We start from the raw sequence: 25,260 nt of genomic DNA, 5'->3' as shown, positions 1-25,260 counted from the left end.
TAGAATTTGCATTTAAAAAGTATATTAGCCTGTAAAACATGAGAATTATGGCTGTTAGAAGTAAGACATGGTAATTGTGAAAGGAAAAATCAGCATAAGATTTTGCTCCCAGTTCCAAATCTATCAAATTTCTGTTGGATTTGGGAAAGTTTCCTGGACTGTGCTGGGGAGCTACTGAAAGAAATTAGCTGGGTTGCAGCTGAAGATCTGAAGTACTCCAAATCAGCATTAATGGCAAAATTTAAGATCATCAGTCTTCCAACATTTGGAAATGATGCAAATTTGCACACCTGAATAACAAAGCAAGACAGCCATTTCCCACTCCTTCTGATTCCCAGGAGCAGAATTGAGGAGCAATTCTCAGCTGTCTTCCCACGTGTCCCTATTTATAGCTTTCAAATTTGCTTCCCCTGTCTCATGAACTCTTCCTTACAATTAGTTAGAAACAGTTATTGGGAAACTGAGCTGGTTTACCTACTAAAAATAACTTGTTCTGTCTTTTTCACTGAGAGGCCAACAACATTTGTTACATAAAAATGTCTGATAGAGTTAACTTTAAAGAATCATTGATGCTTTGAAGACACAGTAATAAAAACACCAAAATATGCATTTTGTGATACAATTGGAAACACTGAAGCTGGAGCAGTGAATAAAAACTCTCAGTATCTTCACTGCAGAAAGCAAATTTTTGCCAGAGTTTCCCTAGGACACATACACCACTGCTTCTAGCAGGAACAGAGCCTGGAAACTCTGACAAGTTACACCCCCCAAGAGTAAAGTATGGGCCAAAGAGGACCAAAATTTCCCTTCTGGAGATGTGATACACAAAGAAGAGGAATATCTGCATTGCTTTAAAGAACTTGTAGCGGTTTTGATTTGCTAATTTGAGATTTCCTGGCCAAGATTTCCCAGGATTTTTTTTATGTTTAACAAATGTTTTACACAAAAGCATGTACAGCTTCTTAGTAGTTCAACAGACTATCAACCCACAAAGCCATCACTACTTAGTTCTTTTTGTCAGACACAGAGAAAACTACCAACAGCCTCTCCTAAACATCACTTCTGTAATGCAAAACCGAGGCAGAAGTTTAATTAATGCCTATCTGAACTTACCCAGTTGGTCTCAGCCTTTGTGACTGTAGGAGGCTGAGCCAAGTGAGTGACCAAGAAGAAGGGATGGAACTCAGGCCAGAAATGAGACAAAGAAGCTGCTCAGTGAGAAGGTGCCATTCACAGGTATCAAATCAAGTTATACAATTTGTTTCCTAAAAGCACTCAACACAGAAAAGCTCTGGGGCAACCCAGAGAGAATGGAAACAAAAGAGACAAGCCAAGCAAAATAGAGAGAGGAGGGAAAACCAGGGCCAAGAAAGCATCTGAGCTGATGAATGGTTGGCTTAATGTTAATTCCATACTTTGTGTCTGTAGGTTTAACATAAATTATGAAGGATGGAAAAAGAGAAGATGGTGAAATAAATACATCAAGAGCAACCAGCTAAGACCAAAGAAAATAACTAAGAGATCTCAGCCCCAGGAAAATGAAAGTGATGAGAAAATAAGGGGGGCAAATTTGGACTTTACACATTATAAGTTAAATGGTACCAGCCTGTTTGGACTCTGCACCAAGAAGACAATCACACTTTCCAAAGGTAACATACAAGTGCTAAAGCAAAACTCTACTCTCAAAAAAGAACCAACAGAAGGAGCACTGCACAAGTCAACATCCTTAGGAATCAAATTATTCCCAGAGTTTCTGAGAACATTCTGGGATATATTAAATATGATAACAGACTTTAACAGAAGATAGGTTATATTTATTCATAAAAACCCATCAAGGTGAAGTTTAGACACTAACTGCTTGAAGCACTTGAAAATAGAAGCTAAATTCATGAAAATCAGTGACTAAAGCAAGCCTTGTCTTTGGCAGGAGCTCTCTACATAGACTCCTCACCACCAAAACACTTCTTGCCTTTTTTTTATTTCCTGTTCAAATCAATCCTAATGTAAGATCAGAACTCATTTTGAATTAGCCAGGTTTATTTTATGGCCTGAATGATCCATAGCTATATAGAGAATATCTGACTTCCCAATGTAACTGATGCTCTTCCTGGTGACCTTTTACCCCACTCATTTTTAATAGCTGTGATCAGCTTCTCTGGGCAACTTGTGCCAGGATCTCCCCACCCTCAGAGGAAAGAATTGCTTACCAACATCTAATCTAAACCTCCTCATCATTTAAGGCTGCTAGCTGATTTAAAATGCTCACCTGGCATCTCTATTTTAACTTAAAAAGAACGTTTTTTTCACAAAATCCAGTTCTGGATACATGTTAAACATACAAAAAAGTAATGGCACACCTGGTTCCCCAGATTCTCATTCCAGACATCAGGACAAGGGATTCAAGAAATCTCCCCTCATGTATTTAAACTTGAACAAATCTAGGTCAATCAGAGGCAGAAAATATGTGAATACCTTTAATGTTTGAGGGAAATATTCAAAAACCTGCCAGACAGATATAAATTCACAGGTTTTTACTTTAGAATTTATTTGAAATTGATTTTGAAAATTTTTTTTGAAAATCAAGCTACAATAAAAAGTAAAAAGGTGCTCTCACAAACTGATGCTATTATGGTTCATACACTTCTAGATCTGACATTAAGAGCCTCTCACAAGCATCTGTGACCTAAGAAAGGATTTGTTCTGCATATTTAATTTCTTCTTTTTCCAATAAGATTTGGATGGAATTGTGCACATTTTATAATGATTTTGCAAGGAAGAAGTTTCAATGGAAAGCCTGAAGCTTCAGGCTGATTGTTTTACATTTTCAGGAAACAGAAGAAGAGCAGAATTTCTGCTTCAGTTACACTAAACATTTATTTCTATTCTATCTTCTGTTTTAGCAAATGTTTTGTGACATGCATTCCAGAAAAGCATTAGCCACCTTTTAGAAGCCAAAACTGCTCATAAGAAGTATCATCCTCCTCACACCCTTCAATGTTATCGGCCTGGATGTGCCAGAAGAAATTACTTGACTGAAACTTGGACAAGGTGAAAGTTCCTACAGAGGAAAAGGTAATAATATGATTTTTTAAAATACAAGGATTTTGCAGCTGCTTGCCAATCATACAAAAGATTGAGGGATATGTACCAATATGCTATAGAAACAACTGAGGGTGATGCCTCAGGTTTAGCTTTGATATTTTTCACATTTTGTGCTGCTTTAGTGTGTGGGGCTGGGTTCACATTATGGGATGGTGAGCTCTGTGCACAGAGCAGGGAGACAAAACAATTCCTGCTCCAGCTGGGCACCAAGGACAAATGATCCCAATCTCAGCCCAGGAGCACAAACCCCGTGGGCTGGAGAGAGAAAAACAAGCAGGGTGGGAGTGCCTGGGCTAAAGCTGGGCTGGGACAATGAACTGCAAGGTGGGAATGGAGCAGAGCTGATCCCAGGGACAGACCCCGTGCCCGGCCGGGCATTTTGGGGCCATTTTGGGTCATCTTGGGGGCAGCCCTGGCTGGGCTCTGGTGCTGCCCAAGGTGGATCCATGCAGGAGATCCTTGGAATCAATCCCTGCTTTATTCTTTAACTCTGTCTAGTCTCTGTTCTAGATCAGCCTTCTCAAGGCATCAGGGAAACCCTAAAATCACTTATTTGGACACTTAGCAGAAATTCAACCAATTTTTTTCTTAATCATCCAGAGACATACTAATCTCCCTCTATCCCTCCACTGAGATAAATGTGTTTGACATGAAAAGCTCTTCTTCCATTTGACCACTTTGACAGTGTTGTGTGTCTCAGAAAAAGGGAAAAAGAAGTTATGCATTACACATACAGTTATAATTATAATTAGGAAAAAGCCCCAAACAAAACCTCTGTGGCCTTTGTTCAATTCTAATGCAATCAAGCATTTCAGATTTAGAATACAGTAAACAGTGATGCAAAACACCAAAAATTTCAAAGATTGCAAGTATAAATATGTCAGTTTCAAGAAGCTTAAAGAATTCCATATCACCAGCAAATCATAAAAAAGGTGCATATCTGTCTCATCTATTGCAAATATCCTTTTTTTTCCATGCCACTGCCTTAAATGAATGTTGATAGAGTGTGAGACAGACAGGTAATAGGCAGCCTTTATCCTAAAATTCAATTGTCAAATTAAGATCCTCATTGTAAAACTTCAGATCATTTTTATGAAAAATGAAAAACATAACAACAACCAACCAAATAAAATAGCCCTCCAAAAATTAAACAGGCAAACAAACAAGTAGGACCCCACCCTAACAACCCAAACAGCCTTGTTTGGTAGAACATGAGGAAAAGTTAAAGCAGATTCTCAAGCTGGATTGCAGATGTGTTAAAGGTAGATCCAAAAGGTGCAATTCCTCAAAAGAACATAAATAAAGCCTTTGGTTGCACCTGCTTTGAGTTCCAGCACTCCTGGACTCCTCCAGTGAACAAAAGCTGTTCACAGACCAGCTCAGTTTGGCTTTTTGTCAGACCAGACTTACCTCAGTCCTATTTCCCTGCCTCTGGCTGTCCCATTTCTTTCTCATTCCAATCTCTCTAAGTTTCTGTGAATTACTTGCAGTTTAATTGGCTCAAAAGAACATCCATTAAAAATATGTTGTTTTTGGTATTTTGGGTTTTTTAATGAATATTGGATGTGTAATATTTGTCAGAGAAATATGTATCAAACACAGGCCAAAACTTACTTCTCATTCCAGTAAGCCTGAAAGAAGAAGGATCTTTTAACTTCAGTGTTTTTGCAAATCTTCACTTGACATATTGTCTTCCCAGCATAAGTCAGTAAACAGGAAAAAGTGAAAACTCTGTAGCTAAAAAGGAGGAAAAATAAATTAAATTATTGTAATATACTATGTCCAGCACAGCATATTTGGAGTTAACCACTCAGGAACTTCTGAAAATCCATCCTTACATGAGAAAAGGAATTATAATAATTCATATCATATTAATGTGTGCATGGAGGGGTTTTTAAGTTTTTTTTTTGTTTGTTATTTTTTCCCCTAAATATCAGAATAAAAGAGAAGTCTTAAAGACACCTGGGTTCAACCAGGTGTCTTTATCAACCCAGGCTATTCTATGACTTTATTTATACCTTCTTTTCCCAATCTGTAAAAAACCAGAGTAGTACTCAAGGGAATTTATCTATTTTTACAGCAGAAGCATTAAAGCCTCTGTGCTGGCCCTCAGAAAGTGAACTGAGCAGCTTCAGAGTGAAATTTAGATCTGGGAATATCTCTTACTTCACATTCCTCTACCTGAAATCTTTTAAAATATTAGTCAAAAGAGATTATAAATTACTAATGATCCTAATTAGTCTTGTAACTTCCAGATCTTCCTGCCAGGCTCAGCTTTAGACTTCATTCAGGACAAGAATGATGAAGATGGGAAACAGTCAAATGTGAACAGGAAATTTGAGGCAGCCACAGATTGAAGGTGCCTGACTCTGCCATTTTTATATGAAAGATGGCTTATCTCTTCCAGAACATTATAATATATTTTATAATTATTGTAGCAGATTTGGGGGATTTTCCTCTTTTTTTAAAAAGTTATCTGTAGTCTGCAGTAGCTATGAGGTGTCAGTTCAGAGAAGGAAAAAATAACTGGCAGGCTAGAAAATACTTCCCCTAAAGTCTAAACTTTACAAAGAGTTAGAGGTTAGTTCAGGAAATAAAAGGTTTTCATGCAATCAAATGATTAAGTTCTGCTATTTAAACAAAAGTATTGATACATAATATAATCTTATCATAATGTATATACTTATGGAATACATTTTATACATTACACTCATGCAGGAATATAGACATGTTAAAAGACATGTTAAAAGACATCTTAAACCAGCTGCAAAGTTATAATGGGACCTTTGGAAGGGAAACTGCCAGCATGAATTCATGAAGTGCAGGAAAATAAGAACGGGAAGCATTCAGGTGAACAATGTCAATAAAAGAATTTGAGGAAACCAAGAGTTAGAGCAGCAGTTCATGATGACAGGTCCATGCCACTTATGAATATTGGAAAGACTGGAAAGGGGGATTAGGAGGAGGAAAGATTCTCATTTTTGTGTGCTCCAACCTAGCACTGAAGTCATCAGTGGCCTTTAGGCTACGTGTAATATCACATTTTTCTGGTAAAACATAAAATGCAGTGGGAGTGGTATAACCATCTGAAATCAGGATAGGGATTATAGTTTTGTATTTATTACCTTAACTAATGCAAAGTCCCTCAGACTTTTGTTCAATGGCTAATTACAGACCATTAATGCTGTATAGCACAATCTTGTGCTCACAGTCTAATGCAAATGATCCCACAGGCATTTGGGATTGAAGGTAAAGAGGAAGCAATGGGAAAATTAACAAAACTTTGAGAGCAACTTTTTAACTCATGAAAATATTGCTACCAGACTGTGTTCACCTGTCTCCCTTTGATCACACTGAGTTGTAAGAGCAGAACACCAGTTTTGCTCAGACTAGAAACAGCAGCTACTTGATGAGACAACTAGTTTTACCAAATTTTAGTAGTACAGAAGACAATATTTCTCTTGGCTTTTTATATAATTGTCTCTTTTTCCTATCAAAATTGTATTTCTATGCTTTTATTTTCTTGTGTTATGCTGATAGCAGGTATACTTGGATCTCTAAACTTCAATCACACCCATGAAGGACATCACCAATTCAGGTGCTTAGCCACATGACAAGGCTGGAACAAACCAAGAGCAAAAATTGCAGAGAAAGCCTCACTGAGATGAGGTTCAAGCAAAACCACCCCTCTCTCTTTCACTTGGCAAGCTGGCCTCCAACCCTTCCAGTCACTTGTCCTGCTGGGATCACACCAATTCCCAGCCCAAACAGCCTTGGTGTGCATCACACAGTCTCTAACATTAATTTAGGACCTCCACCAAATCAGCAGAGCTGAGCTGGTGTCTGTGAAAAATGACTTTTGTCAAAGACACAACAAATCTCCTTATGAGCCCTCCTCCTACCTGGTCACCCAGGCTTCTGGGATGTGATGAGCTGCACAAACAGTGAAGCTCAGCTGGGAATTCAGGCTGATGTCTGCACATAAAGGGCTCCTAGGGATGCTGGCAAGCTGGAAATTTGCATCAAAGCTGCTGCTGTAGGCATGGATGAGACGAGAGATGGCCATGGAGAGCTCAGTCACAGCAGCCTCTATCAACACTGAGAGGAGACAGAGGAAGAAATAAAGGTTAGCAAGAGGTCATTTAGGAAGAATTACATTTATCCTAAACCATCAGTTATGGCTTTGAAATGCTTCCTAATAAAATTTAATTGAAATGACATAACCTGCAACTGAAGCCAATTAGCCATCTGTGCTTCTGACAGTGGCCTTAGCTCATTGCTGGTGTATCCTTACCAGGCTTCCATCACAGAGCTTTCAAATTAAGGCATTTTCAACTACAGCAAGCTACTGGGCACCTCAGATATTCCATTTCAGTCTCTGAATTTTTGTGCTGGAAGGATTTTTATGAAGTAGGGATTTTGTCATTTCAGCAGCTAAGCAGCTACTTACTTCAAGGGAGCTGGCAAGGCAGCAGTAGAAAAAGGCACTGGTTACATTTTAAGACTATAAACTGTTACAACTGTTGAAACACAATTAATAAAACATATAAAACAATAGCCACAACCAGAAAAACTCAGCATTCAGGTGGTCATGGGTTGGTTAAAATATTACACAAAAATGGGCACTGAAATACATGTCTACACAAATAGGTGTGAAATACAGGCTGTACCCTAATTTATTTATACCACACTTGTATTTATGTATTTATGTCATTCCCTCTGGCTTCAGCTCTGCAGTTCTCTTCTCTCTTTTCCTTTCCTTTCCTTTTTTTTTTTTTTTTTCCTGCAGTTCCTGGCTTTTATCCATCTTCCCTCTCTGTTTTTGGAGCAGCTTGGGGTTGCCTGATTGCCAGTGTAAACTCAAACCTCCAGTCCTGGCAGCCTCCATCAAGTGAAGAGAGCTGTTAAGAGCACTCATTTCTCAAGCATGGACTAGGCTGAAAGTGTCAGAGTATATTGCATTGTTCTAAGATCAGGCTGATTTCTCTTCCAAGAGGAAAACCCCAAATTCTCCTTTATTTTACCCTTTTAACTCACATTTTTCTACATGATCAAGACCATACTCTCACCAGCTGTTAAGAGCTCTTGAATATTCCCTGGACTTGTCTGGCCACTGAAATCAGCAGCCATCTATCAGCTGATAGAGTCTATTGAAAGAAAAAAGAAAAGAAAAAGAAGAAACAGCCCAGGAATAGGAAGCCTGAGACTCCTGCTGGCTTTTTATCCTTGGGATAGGTGCAGCAGTCCTGCCCAACCTCAGCTACAGATACCACCATTCACTGCACTTAGCTAGCCCAGTTTTCTGACAGAAATGTTTCCAAAAAACCCTATCATCAGTCAGAAATTTTATTCTCCTCCTTTGATACCTTTTTTTAAACCAGAACTACCAACTACCCAGAACTATTGAGTCACAAAATGCATTGCAAACAGTGCAAAGAAATAATTTCTCTTCACTTCATAACAGACAAATTTTAATAGTATAACAATAGAAATACACATAAAATTGAAATAGTTTGATATATAATGAGGTTTGCTTCTGAAAATACTGACAGCAAATTATTGCATGTGTGAAGGACTGGCTAGAGTACCACACCTGGTGATGTAATCATCTTCCACATATGAAAACTGAATCATTTTAGAGATCAACAGGCTAAAGAAATGCAGTCCTCCTACTCTCTCTGTCTACCATTTGGTTTTAATTGCCTTTTTTATTTACCCTCTTTAGCATTTTCACCATTTATCATCCTTCACCACAACAGCTTTGAAGAAATCTTTGTCTCTAGTGATTTTTTTCCCCTAGAACACCATTTAATTCTCATCCCCAGATGTGCAATTACTCAGTAACTGCAAACTAAATGTTCAATTTGCACTGAATTCTTTTACAGTCCAAGAACTTACACATAGTGATACACATGGAACCTTCTTAAGAGGTCCAGAAGAGGACATGTTATTTGTCTTTGACTGTTATTTGAACCAGTACTTGATATGAAAAGTACCATACTATTTTTTTATTAAGGCCCAACAGCTCCTTAGGAGATTCCTTGTTTCCAATCTGTTCCAAGTGGTTGACAGGCAAATTTAGTGTAACAGCAAACCCTTTATTTATGAAAATTGGCCTCTTGAAGTCAATGATTTCTGATCAGAACCTTCTCAGAGTTTTCTCCAAAAGAGGGTAAAAGGTAGTTCAGAATCCCTGAAAATGTACAGTTTTAACACAATCTATATTCTAGGTGGTAAAGCAACATTTCAGATTTTGTCTCCAGAACAAGAAGAAATGTATCCTATCTCAGCTAAGCCACACACAGAAGGGAATACTCTGTGAGCAAAGGATTCCCAAATAATGAAGTCAGGAGAAAATGCACAATGGAGTATTTTCCATAAGAGAAAATGTACCTGTGCCAGACAAGGACATGATTAAGATGCAAGATGCCCATCACTACATCCCAGCTGCCCTGCCCATTGACCATGTTTGCAGAAAAGTGATTTTCATGGTTTGCTTGAGTCACAAAACTGATGTCAGATGTGTAAAAAACAGACAAGCAGACAACACCAAACAAACCCCCTCAACTTGCTCTATCAGCATGTGAGGGGTGAGGGCAGCAATGGAAAAATTAGGGGGCAATTGTTTCACTGCCAGTCAAAGGAGGCAAATGACATTCATCATTATCTATTTAATTATTAGGACATAGAGAATGAAGGTATTTCCAGGAACAGAGTTCCTCAGGTTTAAGCAAATGTCCAAGTATGATTTGGTCAGCAGGTCCAGGAATTTTTTCAATAATAATTTTCTTATTGTTGTTAGCTCTCAGTTATAAAACAGTCTATGGTTCCTGTGCCAGAATCAATCCTTTTCCATCCCCCATTCTCCAGTCATAAGGAGCAGCAGCAATTAACTGAATTAGAGGGAAACATCTTGGGTAGTCTGTAAACATCCATTACTCACAAAACTTGGTCAGCATTTTCTCACTGTATTTTAATGAGCTGTTGAATAGGATATGGTAGGCTGAAATTATATCTCCAATTCATGAAGCCAAGGAACTTTTACTGCTTTTTATGCCTTTTAATAAATCTCAGCTGAGAAAGGACTGGTGCTTCACTGATTTACAAAGCACAGGCCATGGACTTCCTACAGCAGATTCAGAGTTTCAGCTACATCAAAACCTGTTTTTTTAGAAAGGAGTCCCAGGCATGCCCAGTATGTAAGAGACAATGAAAGGACCAAACTGCAAAGTGAACTGTGACCAAGATTAATAATCTCACAACTCCAACCTCGTGATCTATTTCTGCTGTGAAATTATTTGCCATCCCCTTCTCACTGAAGGTGAGGAGAAATCTGACATGCAGAAATGAGAGGAGAACCAGGGAAGTGAGCTTTACCCACAGCTGCAAGATATGCTTATTCCTGACAGATTCCTGTTCCTTGTGCAGGAAGCATGAAGGAATAAATTCTACCTGGAGGGAGAAACAGAACAATCCTCAATCCTGAAAGGGTTAATGAATACACCTGCAAGTGCCTCCAAAATTAAATAAGGAATATAGTAGCTTATTCCTCACTGAAACCCACTTGCTTTTTCCTCTCAGTCCAGTATTACAATTCCCATATTATTTTATTGTCAGATCTTCCATCAGAGCAGGCACCTTGCTGTTCCTGCAGCAGCAGATGATGTCAGTTCAACACATGTTAAACACTCTCTCTGACCTGTACTCGTTTTCTCCAGGTAAAACATGACAAAAATCTGATTAAACAGAATTTGGAATGAAGGCTTATGACCCTTTTGACAGATTAAAAATACCTTTGAGAAGTAGAGCTTGATTTTTTTTTTTCCTTTCCAGCTTATTTTCAGAGATGAAAAAAGAAAGAGCAAGGTCCTGAATACAGTTTAGGACACACACACACAACCCCAAAACCAAAACTACAGAAAAAAGAAACCCACCTGACCTTTAAGTAAAATGTGATAAGAAAGTAAAATGTAAAAAAAGTAAAATGTTTTGCCTCTTTCTTATTGTGATAAGAAAGAAGCAAAACATGAAAAGGCTGTAATGCACACACTGATCAGATGCACCAATATTTACTGGACTATTTTCACCTTCTACTTGAAGAATCCTATGGATTATCCCTTGAAAGCAACTTAAAAATCTTCTGCTGAAAATATCAAAAATGTCTCTGTTCCTATATGCTTCATAATGCCTTGATAACTTCTGTCTACTTTTGGTGCAGAATTGGGAGGCTCTAGTTGTTAAAAATTGTTCTGGATTAAAAAGCCTCTGGCTATAGGGACAATATATCAGGATGCAACACAACAACAACTCAGAGGTGAGGAGCTGTGCTCTGGTTTGGAAATAATGCAGGAGACATATAGAAAAATGAAACAAAATCAATACAAATCTCTGAAGATTTTTCCATATTGTAAAAACAAAAAGAGTTTTTCCCAACACAAAAATGTAATGGGTTTGTGCTAAGAAAGGAAGAAAAAGAATTTTTCAGCTCCAAAGGAAACTTTAACCAAAAAAAAAACCAAAAAAAAAAGAAAAAACCCACTTTATTTCCCCCCTTATTAAAAGAAAAAAAAAAAAAAGCCCCTCTGTTGTGAATGCTTTTATTATCAGGTCAAGAAATCAGTGTCAAATCCAAGCACAGTTTGAGAAGCTTTACAGTCTAAAAGTAATGATGACTACATTACATGTATTGTAAGCATTACATTCCTGAACTCACTCTAAAAGATAACAACTCCAGCAATTCAGCTGGAAAAGACTTTTAATTCAATATCATCAGTTCCTGGTGCACACCAGACCTTCTGGATGGGGCCCAGAGAAATACTGATCAAATTCTGAAAGCTGCTTAGTATGTCTGATCTGAAATCCCTGCCCTGAGCAGCAAGGCTGTAGACATGGAATAAATTCATTCATCAGCTTTGGAGAGCCACACACAGAGTCAGGTCTGCAGCAGCCTCTTCACACTCTGGATTGCAGCAAACTCCAATGCTACATCTCTATTAACATGAATAATCTTCATTCTCTGTCAACACTTGGTGCTGCAGAAAGATACTGATGTCTAGAAATGCCTATAGTTCATCCCACTTAACAAGAAATAAAGAAAATATTTTGAGCACTAAAACTTGAATAGAATCTTCTAAGGACTTCACAGAGAGGAAAAAGAACATGATGCAGACTTAGGCATTATGTGGAGAAGTATTGCTTTATTCACAGCAGAGGCATAAATTGTTCTACAGAGATAACACTGGGAACAGAGGCAGTGATTGGAACACTAAATCAAGGCTAGATATTTTGAATATAGTCTTTGACTTATTCCATGGTGAATGGCTAATAATAAACCTCAATCTGTTATTAAAGGGTAAGGTTAAGGCAGTTCTAAACAAGTTTTTAAGTAAGGCTTTCATTTTAATACTATCTTTTATCTTTTTCTGTTCTTTGGTAGAGAGAAGCTATAATGGAGATAAACAAAACTCTTTTATGATACTCAACTCAGGGTAATAATCATCTCTGGGGGAGAAAAGGGAAAGGCAACAAACTATTAGTTGGAGTAACTGATTGGTGCTCTTGCTGTTAAAATTTGATCTTGTTTTCTTCAAGATAAACATGAATACATATGAGGGACAGAAAGGAACAGTAAAAATGGGAAATCCAGTCTGTCTCCTCCTCAGCTATCAATTCTGACTTTGTCTGCAAATGTGCTGCTTGAGGAAGGAAAGCACATGGGTTTTAGCTTCCCAGACATCTGGAAAGATGTAACAGCACTGAGCCAATCTATGATTTTCCTTTAATTCTGGGTCACAGGCTTGCAGATTTTTGCACACTTGCAATCCTAGACAGCCGAGCACAATGAAGTAAAAAAAGGGTGGGAGGCAAATGAGGTGAAAAAGGAAACACAAAGGTGAATTTGGCAGGAGTTTACAACTCACCACTTATTTGGCTTTTACTTCTAACTTCAGCAGGTGAAAATATCATCTGGATTCCTCTCTAGGTTAGTGCTCTTAGATCAGTGGCATCATCATGAAGGAGCACTGGGAAGACAGGGACTAGGGAAAACTTGTGATGCCCAAAAGAGAAGATATAATATGTTTTTTCCTCACATCTGGGAGTTCAGCCCTAGGTTGTTGCAGATCAGATTTGGTCATGGCATTCACACTTGGTTTTTCTCAGACATGTTCTTAACACCAGCTTGACATGCTAGCCCATTAGCCTAACTTTAAATATTTTACTGACTTTTAGTCTATTTAGTTAATGCATTAGGCGGAGAAGTAAGGCATGTAGCATGTCAAAACATACATGAAATGGAAATTTGGTTACCTTGGACAAATTTGAATGCAGCCTTCTCCACAGAATGACTAATGGCCTGGCAAGTTCTGACTTGCCATCAGTAAATTGCAGTTTCTAATCTTACCATACCAAAAGGATTCTGCAATTGTTATGAAATTAGGGTGTGCCAAAAGCAAACAGAGAAATCTTCACAGTTGGAGATTTCCTGGCATAAATAAAGGTACAGAGAAGTAGGGACTAAACACTGATTCCTTCACTGTTGCTCAATAAATGAGATTTTCCTTGAGAGAGCTGCTGATTCAATGAAGTTCAAATTTGGAAATCCCTGTAATCAGAGGAGTGCTTCAAATCCATTCCAATTACATTTTCTGAACCCTGTATGGAGGAAGATGTTTCTCAGGTAGATGTGTATTAGTAACTATTGATTGTTTTTAACATGAGCTATTAGCTGCCATTGAGAGTCTTTAAAAAAAGCATGGGAAAAAGGAATATACCCAAGAAAGAAAAGTCCCACAAACTGAATTTACCTTCTTCTCCCTTCTGCACCTGCTTGTTCCTGGCCTTCCAGCTGCTTAGATTCTCCTGGCAGCTTACAAACTGAATTGCTTCTTCCCTTCTCTGCTGTTCATGAAGTTGAATAATGCAGAAAACAAGCCTAGCATTTGGAAACCTGCATTTGAAGCAACTGTGTGTTTGAAAGACTGCTGAAATCATTGCAGCTGATTCACCATTTTGCCTCTCTGAGCATGCTGCAGTTGAGAAAAGCAAACAGAGGAAAAAAGCAGCTCAGAGGCCATTTTTTCCTCAAACAAAATGGGGAGAGACAAATTCCTTCCAGAGCCAAACCCAGGGCTCAGCTGCAGGGAGGGCCCTTGGGTGGCACCCATGCAGCATCCCCAGCTGCATTTGGGCAGCCACAGAGGGGCAGAGCAGCACCTGATGAGGCTGTTCCCTCCTGGAATCCACCCCTGACAGAGCAGAGTCCTGCTCATCCCTTGGCCTGAGAGGTGCTCAGCACCTCTGAGCCAGTGACAATTTAAAAAGGCAGGGTCTAGAATTTTGTCCATTACTGTTAATTAATGTACTCTTCTTATCATTAGACAAGACACTGTTTATGCAGCAAAAGATCACAAAGAACTAAAGATTACAGAGGGGGGAATTAAAGTTATTGGAGTCAGGTGGAAAAGTCATACAGAAAAATAATTTTTCAGCCTTCCATGAAGTTCATTATTTTTCCTTTTCTCCACATGTAAAATTGTGATTAAAGAAAACTACCATGACCACCATGACCTGAACTCAATTCTTTCACTCTATTTATTCTATTATTTTAGTTTTACTATTATTTTAGTTTCCAGATTATTTTGTGGAAACACTGTTTTATTTACACTTTTAGATCACTTTAATTTCAACTTATCAAAATTACCTTACTATACACCTTAACATGTAAACATCTGCAATATGCACACTCAAACAGATCAGCAAAACAAACAAATAGCAAAACGTGTGGTTTAGGATGATACACCTTGAATTAACATACTTAAAAAAAAAAAAGGCACTCTACCTTTGCCTGGTGTTTCCACACTTTGAAGAGAATTCTATAAAGACAAAACCAGAGAGAAAAAAGTAGATCAGTCACTTCAGAAAAGACTGGGTAGAAGTTGTAATGGTTGTAGGAGTGGAAAATACAGTGGGAAGGGGGAAGATTTAGATTTATTTTAATGTTATGATGACACAAGACATGGCTGGGATTCAGAGCACCAGGACCTGCTTCCTCTACCAGCTCAGCCAAGCCCCTCAGCCCTGATTTCTGACAATATTTGGGCAAGTCAAGGTACAAAGAAGCACTCATCAAATGTGCTCACACGTTCTCAGCCTCCACAGTGGTACAACAGAGAGAAGAATTCCCTCTCCAGCCCTTTGCAAGCCTCACACAATCAGAAGTGAAGCCCTGAGGGAAGGGTCTTGGCATCCTCACAGAGGTGAGGAACAGCAAGGCTCCACTCAAGTGGCCTCAATTTCACCTGTTCCTGTGCCAGATCACTGAGAATAGCTGTGCTCTTCAAAGGCCTTCGAGCAGGCAGCTGGCCAGAGGTGGCCAAAGGGAAATACTGAGAGAGGGGAGACCCCAAAGTGCTCTCCAGCTTCCTTATGAGGACAAGTGACAGGCACTGATGTCTTCTACTGGTCATCAGTGACAGGAGCCAGGAGAACGACATGAAGCTGCCTCAGGGGAGGTTAAGTGGATATCAGGAAAAGCTTTTTCTGGTTGGGCACTGAACAGGTTCACCAGGAAAATGGCCACAGCCCCAAGCCTGACAGAATTCTGGAAGCATTTGGATGACACTTTAGGGCACAGGGTGTGATTCTTGGGGTGTTCTCTGCAGGGACAAAAGCTGGACTTTGATGACCCTTGTGGGTCCCTTTCAACTCAGTAAGCTCTATGATTATGTGAGTCTATGATCAGACTTATATCTACAAAGGAACACAAAAATAAGGAGCAAATATTGACCAGAGAGACTGCAAAGTTAATCCTGCATTTCAGTATTGCCTCTGGCTTGCACTGTTGGAACCCACATCCCTGTAAGGTTTTCTGCCCTTCAAAGGCATTAATCCCTTTGCAGTGGGCTCAGAATTCTTCGTGTTTGTACATATGTGTTCAGCATGATGCTTCCCAAAAATTACAATGGATGCAGAGGTGGCACAAGAAATACAGTGCTGGGTGTACATCCTCCCCCTGGCACCCAGCTTGGAGCTGCCAGCATTTGCCTGGTGAGGATGAACAGAAGAAGTCAAATGATTACTTGAGGGGAGAAAAGCAGCATCCAGGCTGAGAATTATGTTTGCACAATCTTCATAATGCAGTGAGACAAATGGGAACAGAGACACTTGTTCAACTCCCTCAAATTTTGGAGAGTAAACAACCTTTTGGCACGGTACTTATCATTTCAACATAGTACAGCATGCCTAATATATAGTGGATTAGTGCCTGTTCTGGCAGGATTTGATCTCCTGTGACATTTTGTGAGCTGCTGTAAGAAAAGAATGGGGGGGAAAAAATAAAGGAGAGATGAAAAACATTAAGTATGCATCCAGCCCAGAGCCTCCCCTGAATGGATTTGAAAATCCCAGGGTTAGGTTGGTTAGAGACTGAAATAATCACATTTACAAAGAGATGCAATCAGTTAAGAAGAAACCAGCACTGGTGCCAGTTGCTTTCATAATCTCTTAACCACGGCACAGGAATGCACAGTACTGGCAGTGAGGAGGTAATAAATACAATTTAATTAAAGACAGAAGATTGAAACTAAGTTTCTTTGTTTTTTTTTTTTTTAGAGTTTTGGGGTTTTTTTTAACCAGAATTATATAGAAGCACATTCAATTTTTTTTCCAAGTAGGCAAGCACAGATGTACAGATAAGTATCAACAAACATAGACTGGCAACCTATGTAATTTACATTGGAAGGAGCAAGCAGTGGTTTCCCTGAGGCTTTATGTGCACTTGTGCCAAATGGACGTGTTAAAAAATATTCCACACAAAACCACACCATATATTACATTAAGGCATCAGGAAATCATGTGGAAAAGCAGTTAGAAAGTTTTTCTGGCACCTCTTCCTTAGCAGATGTGTAATGCTGAATGCTGCAGTGCTTGAGATGTAACAGGTAACCTCAAAACTGTCACTTAATTTGTGGGGCAGCTTACCTGCTCACCTGAAAAAAGCTTCTCTTCCTCCTAACAATATTTTGGTACTACACTGATGAACATAATAGAAACAATTCAAGCAATATGGTAAAATACAGTAATATTGCAGCACGAAATAATTTTTTCAGTACCCAAAATTCACATAAAAATATGACCCTACCATTCAATATGAATTAAACTCAAAAAGAGGTTTGAGGGGGTTGGTACTCCATTGAATAACTGGCTGCTGAGTACTAATTTTGACTACATATGTTGCTACAGACAGGAAAGCTGCTTAATTGTCTTTGCATAAATATTGACAAATAAAGATGCAATCTGAGTTGTTACATTTATATTCTACATGTGAGGCAGTTCCATGTGGCATTCACATTCTCTGAAAAAATCTCCAACCAGGATTCTTCTCCTGGGAAGCTGAGAAGCCTCAGAGAAAAGGAAAACAATTCTTATCTCATTTGGTTCTCCTGTGTTGTGCTCATGTAGAATGTGTTTGGAGATTGTTTCATTGGATTCTGCTGGGAGTTGTTTTCACTCATTGGCCAATTACAGCCAGGCTGTGTCAGAGCTCTGGAAAGAGTCACAAGTTTTCATTATTATCTTTTTAGCCTTCTGTAAGTATCATTTCTGTATTCTTTAGTATAGTATTTTATAATATATGATAGTATTATAAAGTAATAAATGAGCTTTCTGATAAGATGGAGTCAGATGCATCATTCCTGCCTTCCTTGGGACATTCCCCAGCAAACACAATAGCTTTATATAATGTGTAATGACTATTCTCAGGAAATGGAACAGTGCTCAAGTTACAAAACATGCAGGAATATATCTGACTGCTTTTATGACATTTATAGTGCAGCTGCTGAGAAAGATGAAGCTCTTGATGGAATCAAAGCCCAACCTTTTCTGGATTGCTGAGGTCTATCGACTGTCCTAGCAGTATTTCTCAAAGGAGTGAAAAGCCAGCAGCAGCAACAGCATTTGAAGTCAGTTGTTAGTCAGGTCTGCTTCAGCACAGAGGGAGTCGGAGGGACAGGGGTGGCAGCCAAGGTCACAGGCAGCTTTTACAGGAAGGCTTCAAGGGACAGACAACCAGCTCAGCTAACCAAGCCTGAAAGGCAGCGTTAAGAGAACAAAACCTCAATAACTGAAACACTTTAGAGCATGAAAGACAATCTAGGCAGTAGTTTTCAAGAGATATGTTAGAATCCAAAATGCAAAGGATTCTCAGATCTTTGAGTCTGCAAGCCAAACCTCAGAATTAAACACAGGATTTCATTTGAGACCTTAAAAATGATTCCAAACTTAGGTGCTACAAGTGAGAGTGTGGATTTACAGTTTAAAGCAGACACAAGTTAAGTTAAGAAGAAGAAAGTTTAAAGCTTTGGAGTTTAAGATACAGAAAAAAATAAAAGTAATTACAAAGGCAAACAAGGAGTTTAAAATGCAGCACTGTAGGTTTATGTGTCATAACATGATTGGCTAAGAAAGCTTACACTGCACCATGAGTCCATAAAACATTTAAGGATTAAGTCAAAAACATAAATATCCTTGTTTGGCAGTATTTTATTAGTCAATAAATCCTTAAAAAGTTTTGTAACTAAGGGTCTTGTGACCTTCTGAAACATGCAGTAAAGATGTGAGCCAAATTCACTCTTCCTGCCTATGTAGAAGAAAATAAACCACATCATCTAAACACTCAGAGGTCTTGTCTCTAACTCATTCAAAACTCCTTCAAAAATCCCCACAATATGTGAAACAGCTTCTTATTGAATATTAGAACAGAAAAATATTTAAGAGTGTTCAATCAGGACAATCTTTTCAACATTCAGAAGAGGCTATTCAGAACAGTATCAATTTGCTCATTACAGATGAGCAAACAGTATCATTATCATCATCCCTTATCAGCTGCAACCCCTGGAGATCCCAGCCAGGACCAGCTCTCTGCTGTGCTGGAGACTGCACAGAGATAAGGAGAGCTGGGCCTTGCTCTGAAAGGAGAATCTCAACAGGCAAAACAGGGAAAGGGAAGCCTATTGCTCCCTCCATGGGAGGAAGAACATGGAAATTGCTTTAGGAGAAGCTGTAAATATTGGAGACAGTCTATATGATGGAATTGGACATTTTGACATGCTGGAGAAAGAGCAATAGCAAACAGGGAACATTTGGAGCAGAGGTTTTTTGTTTCTTTCTACAAGATAGATCATAATTTAATTATTTGCCTATCAATAGCCAACTCATCTCAAAAATAAAAGCAATATTTGCATGACAGCGACTGAAAACAAGCAGAAGAAAATGTGAACATGCACAAAAAAACTTAGGCTTGAAAAAGATGGCCTGTACTCTTAGGGTTTTGTCCCATTATGTAATTCTGCATGGCCTGTGGGGTTTTCTGACTTAGGATGAGCCCCACTAATAGGAACTGATTTGTCCCTTTGACCACTGCACCTCTTTCTCTGCTCTAATTCAGAGAGGATAGGGCTGCAAATGGACCAAGGGATACATAAGGCAGGTATAAGAGGTGGTTTACACATTAGGTTCACAGGGCTGACCTGAGCAATAAAAGATAAAACACAATAAATTTTTCTTGCCTCAAAATAAATGTTTTTAACAAATTAGTCCTGATACATTTCTTCTGCTCTAATTCCTTTCTAAAACGAACTTCTATTACATCCCTTTCCAGCTTTTAACTGGACCCAGCTCTGTCAATCACATATAGAACACTCTGGATTGAGACAATTCCTGTCTCAAGGACAAGCCACGGATCACCCTGACACCTCTTCAGAGAAGCTGGAGTTTAACTGAAAAGCAAATCACATGAATCCCTTGTTACTTCCTTTATCTCTTTCTCTACAGTATTTACCCTCTAATATCCAAGAAGTGCTTTTCTTAAATGGAATTCTTATTTCCCTTTGATTCCACATCATGCCAGATAAAATGTGTGCCAACACAGACTCATTTATGGACACTCCTACTTCCCTTTGATTCCACATCATGCCAGATAAAATGTGTGCCAACACAGACTCATTTATGCAGGAATTTACCCCCAGTAGCGAGTTCTAATAATTTATGCCAAAGCAGAAATTAAAAGATTTAGGATATTATAGAAGCAAGATTTGCAGTGATGCATGAACTAGAAGGGAAGCAAGAAAAGCCCCTTTAGTGAATCAGCTGGTCAGGTCTGAGCAACAAGCCAAAAACCCTAGAGCTGCCTTGGTTCTTGCAGTCTTGGGTGTTCTTACACCCAGCACAAGCCATGGGAAAAACCAACATCAAACCCAACAGGAAAGAGAAAGGATAAAAGTCTTGCAGACAGGTAATGGTCTGAATGCAAGCATCACATAGAGTCTGGCATGGTTTTCTAAATAGTATTTGTTGTGAGAAAGAATGACAGGAGACCATGCAAGGACAGAAGAGAACTCCTCTATATATATTTTTTTTTTTTAATGTGTGAAGAGGGAATTTCCTCAGGGTGAGAAAAAATTATCACAACTCACAGTTACCCCAGAGTAAATCCAAGTGATTAATGGCTTGATATTCAGATTTGCTGAGCACCTCTATCTCCAAGATGCTGACTTCAAAAAAGCTTTTGGGTGCTCAGAACTTCGATAAATCCGGTCATAGAGACTTTTCTAAGGTCATACCAAAGCAGCTGATGACCAAACTGAGAAGTGATGCTACTCTCCAAAGTCCCGGGTCACAATTATACAGGAATCCCTGGAAAACCCATTGCAGTGTTTTAAGAGAATTTCAGTATGATGCTGGTACTTTTTTGCATAAATAGCAGGGAAATATCAATTTGAAAAAAAAAAAAAATCACTCTTCAAATGACATTTTTGGAAGTTTTTTAAAAATTACTGACAACCTGGACTAAATATCTGCAAATCTAAAAGTCTGAAATCACATGATGTGGTAAATAGGTGATGTGGCAAAGAAGAGATTTGTACATTGAGTAGGAACAAGAAGAACTGGAGAATATCAGTTCCAATTAAACACATGGCAAATCTTCTGTTGGTTCTCCATCACATCACACATGGTCAACATTCTTTTTTTTTTTTTTACAGTGCCTCTACCTGACACATGGCAAAGAGAAAACAAGACAGTAAAATGTAGCAAGACAGAAAAATGAACTTGATCAATCAAAAAAAGGAGTGATACCCATTCAAATTCCAGTTTAAAGAGAAAAATAGGATATATGAACATGCAACTTTTACCTGTGCTCTCCCCAAAGCTTGGAGTTTCCAGACTGCATCAGTGACGTCTCTGGTTTCCACAGAACACAGGACACTGCAGATGGCTTTAGCTGCCTCAATCACATGATCAACATTGTTCTGGTTTTAGGAGAGAAGGATACAGTAGATACACAGCATTTACCAAAAATACCTGACCATAACCTTCATGGAAGTGAGGGGTACAAAATCCCACCCTCTCAAGCAGAATTCAGACACCCTGGTTTAATCTGGCTACACTGAAATCACCCCAGGCCAATCTTTTCCTAAGGACAGTGACATTTCTGTTCGAGTCCAGTTATCTCCCACAAAATGTATGCTGGTCAAAACCACAACAAATTTAGGATCAAAGACTGATTTTAAGGGAAAACCTTGGTTTGGATGAACTCCAGCAGTGTGGAAGCACTGTAAAGAAACTTCACAGGAGACCTGAAGCCAAGTGATTCATGAGCATTCTGTAATTCTGAGAATTTATCCTCACTATTGTCTCCTACCCATTTCTGTTAGAGTTGGAAAACAGCCACAATGCTCCTAAAAATAGATATTGTGTGGGAGGCTGCATAATCTGACACCTGCAGACTGAGTACTTTTGCAATCAACTTTCTGCAAAATTACATATTTAGTTAAACCTATGGAATCTTATTGATTGCAAATTTAGATATTTAAATATTGCCATATGGAAAAAAAAAAGTTTCTAGATTAAATACTTTGGAGAATTAAAAAAAAAAAAATTTGGATCCCCAAAGGAAAAAAACACAATATCAAGTACTCTATGTTCAGGAAAATAAATAAATAAATAAAAATTCAAGGGCTTTCTGCATGGTTATATCACTTCATTAAACCTTAAAATCCATTCTCTGAACAAGCAGAAGCTCTCCTATAAATATTCTCTGTGTTTCTGTACTGATAAATGTTCCTTTTAGTGCACTATAGCATGTGGATGTACCCATGAAACCATTTCTCTCACTCGTGCCTGAAAAATAAAAATTGTACCAAGATGAACTTTCTGTTTTCAGGCTTAAGGTCTCTGCACAGGCTGTAGTGAGAAGGTTAACACCTGTCATTATTAGAAATAAATATAAAAATATATTGAGCTTACTAATTGCACATTACCTGCTTCGAGCAGAACTAAAGCAGGAATTACATTAAATATCCACAAATATCTGGTGGTCAGATTCTTTTAAACATAAGTTGTTGGGATTTTTTTTTTTTAGTAATTAAGGACACAAACTCCTTTTCACACCACAGGTTCTAGAGAGGAAAAGGCTGACTGATCTCTTGAGAATTTTAGATTCTCTTTTGGGCTGAAGCTGATTGGGGCTCAGTGGTATTGTTTTGCTAGGTGTAACCCTGACAACTCCAAAACATTATAAAAGCTGCCTTACTCTGATTTCTGGATGAAATGAGTGACTATATCTGTATATATTTACATATACACACACACACATAAATTACTATATAGTGTTTTTAATTAATATAAAATGTCATTCCAATTCTGCATTTGATTTAAATAAGTTCTAATTCTGATTTCTTCTTCTTCACAAGCAGAGATATATTGGAAGAAGGAATTTTCTGCCTGTAAAATACATAGTATAAATATAAATACAGCTCTACAGGGTAATTTCTGAGCAGTACCAAGCAATAGACACACACAAAAGTAACCTTTAAATAGAGAAACAGCTCTCTGGATGGAGAAAAATGAAACAAAACCAAAAACCCAACCCCACCCACAGTTTATGTGTTTTTATACGTGCATATAAATGCTATTCCATAAAGAGAATTGGTGTCTTGAGGAATGTATCAATTTCTGTTTAATGTGCTACTCTGTTTAGAGACAAACTCTCAAAGTATTAATATTTACAGGAGCTACTTTGCCATACACTTTATTTTTATGGTAGCTACTTCTAAGGAGCATATTGCAGATGAAGAAGAGTAAGCACAAAAAATTATGGGATACTGAATACCACACACGATGACTTCTTCCACACCATTTCTCTGCTGGGATTTTATCATGCAAAGAGTTCTCTTTTTTCATGTAAAGAGATTTATTTTTTTTTATGTGTAGATATATGACATTGATTTTTGTCCCAAAGAAAGGAAGATGGAGATTTTTTTCTTACAAAAATTTTACACCTTCTGAAATTCCAAAGGAACTCCAGTCAACAACTTGTTATTTTTTCCCCCTTCTACATATTTAAATAGAATCTTAGAAGAATATTTTGGTGTTTTAATAATTTATATGATTAAAAAAAAAGTTATTTCATTCTAGAACTTCTACAATCTGTATAAAAAATTTACAAAGTCCTCTCTACAGTAACAGTACATTTTGAATGGATTTCAAAATGAAGTGCATAAAAAATAGTTGTCAGGGCAATCAAAATTGGCTGCTTATTTCACAGCACATATTGACTGAAAATTACATTTCAAAACTCACATTTCAGCCCTAACAGCACCAATCCCATCTTTGTGCCAGACATCTTCATTATCTTTTAAATTTTTTTTATGAGGTCATTATCCATCTCAAAATTAATTTTCCATTTATTTACCATTATTACTAATTAGATTAATAATGATAGTGGGCTTGTCCCATAAGTCAAAAGTACTGATATCCCCATACATGTGGAAGAATACATTTGCAAATGAGCAGAAAAATGTGCAAAATATTAATATTTTTTTAACCAACTGAGAGCCACAAGGTGTATCTGGTTAAAACTGAATGCTTAAGGGACTTCCAGCTGAGTACAGAACTTCAGCATTTAGGTGTGCACCTAATTTACAATCTGTGAGCAGTGTCCTAAATTCCAGAGTGTGCTGAAGGTGGGTTGTGGTGAACCATAGAGGGGTAACAACAATGCCAGCTGGGAATGGGAAGAGCTTGGAAAAGTGGGAATTTCTTGGAAAAGTGACAGAATTACTCCTGTGCAGACTTGGGAGAAGAAGGAGTTAAAATGACCCCAATTTTAGACCTTCTTTAAGCAATCTAATCAGAAGTTAGAGGAAAAAAGTAAACAAGGATTCAAAGCCCAAATAAAGGGTTCTCATTTTTTGTTTTGTTTACTCCATATTTATGAATGTTACTCATTATATTAGAGCTCCCATCATTTTTTGAGCCACTAATTAAAGCAAATCATGATTCTAGGTTTGGAAAAATTTCCATACACTGATCCTCTGAATGAAAACATCCAAGATATGAACCTCAGCATTAACTTGCAATCCTGCTCTTTCAAACAATTCATATGAACTTGTTGAGTGTCCCTGAGTAGAAAAGACCTTACTAAAAAAAAAAAAAAAACAATAAAAACTACAGAGAAATTTAGCTCTAGACACACACATATTTGTTGGATGGTATGAATATTTGAAAAATGTACTTCCTTCCCTTTATGAAAAGTTAATGGTTTCAAGGAATTGCTTACTCAATGTAAAAAATCTTTAGCAAAAAACAAATTTAGGAATGCTTCATTACAGGTCTGAGGAAAATCTGCACAGTGTCAGTTGCAGAGGGTGGATTGCAAAGTCTCATTAATGGAGAGGTTATTGCTTTTTTTGAATTTAGAATCCTCTTGCTTTAGGCCCTAAAATTTCAAGTGAATGTAAATAACGATCCTGGTGGGTCTACTTCAGGGAAGAAATATACATGTGCATTTGAGCATGGGGACCTAACTTTTCCAAATGGTTATGACTGCATCACATTTTATACACTAAACACTTCCCTTGGAGATGATGCTTACAAAGGGAAATTCAGCAAATACCTGCACAGTATCACAGCTTTACTTTGCAGCCAGGCCCAGCTCAACAGCCTCTAAATTTGTGGTTTGGATTTTGAAAAAGCATCAAAGATTTATACCAAATGTAAAATGTTTGTATATATCTATATTATGTAGTTATAAATATTATATATTATTGATATATATATTCATGTATGTGTCTCTATGTTTAGGTGGATTTCTATATATAT

The 25,260-nt window shown here is 38.0% G+C and overlaps 1 protein-coding gene across 2 annotated transcripts in view; it reads right to left on the bottom strand.

The window, feature by feature from the left end:
* The window catches only part of PIK3C2G (phosphatidylinositol-4-phosphate 3-kinase catalytic subunit type 2 gamma), a 206,320-nt gene that overhangs the window by 140,513 nt on the left and 40,547 nt on the right, over positions 1 to 25,260 (bottom strand). For both annotated transcript variants that reach the window (XM_018919832.3, XM_030238643.2), the window contains 4 exons: positions 21,291 to 21,407; positions 14,942 to 14,975; positions 7,005 to 7,200; positions 4,717 to 4,839 (listed from right to left, as the gene is read on the bottom strand). In XM_018919832.3, coding sequence (XP_018775377.2) covers positions 4,717 to 4,839; positions 7,005 to 7,200; positions 14,942 to 14,975; positions 21,291 to 21,407 — 470 coding nt within the window. The remainder of the gene's footprint in view (positions 1 to 4,716; positions 4,840 to 7,004; positions 7,201 to 14,941; positions 14,976 to 21,290; positions 21,408 to 25,260) is intronic.

This window comes from Serinus canaria, chromosome 1A, assembly GCF_022539315.1.
Source record: "Serinus canaria isolate serCan28SL12 chromosome 1A, serCan2020, whole genome shotgun sequence".
Taxonomy (NCBI): Eukaryota; Metazoa; Chordata; class Aves; order Passeriformes; family Fringillidae; genus Serinus; species Serinus canaria.
The sequence above is the reverse complement of the archived record's forward strand: the minus strand, read 5'-3'. Positions and strand labels throughout refer to the sequence as shown.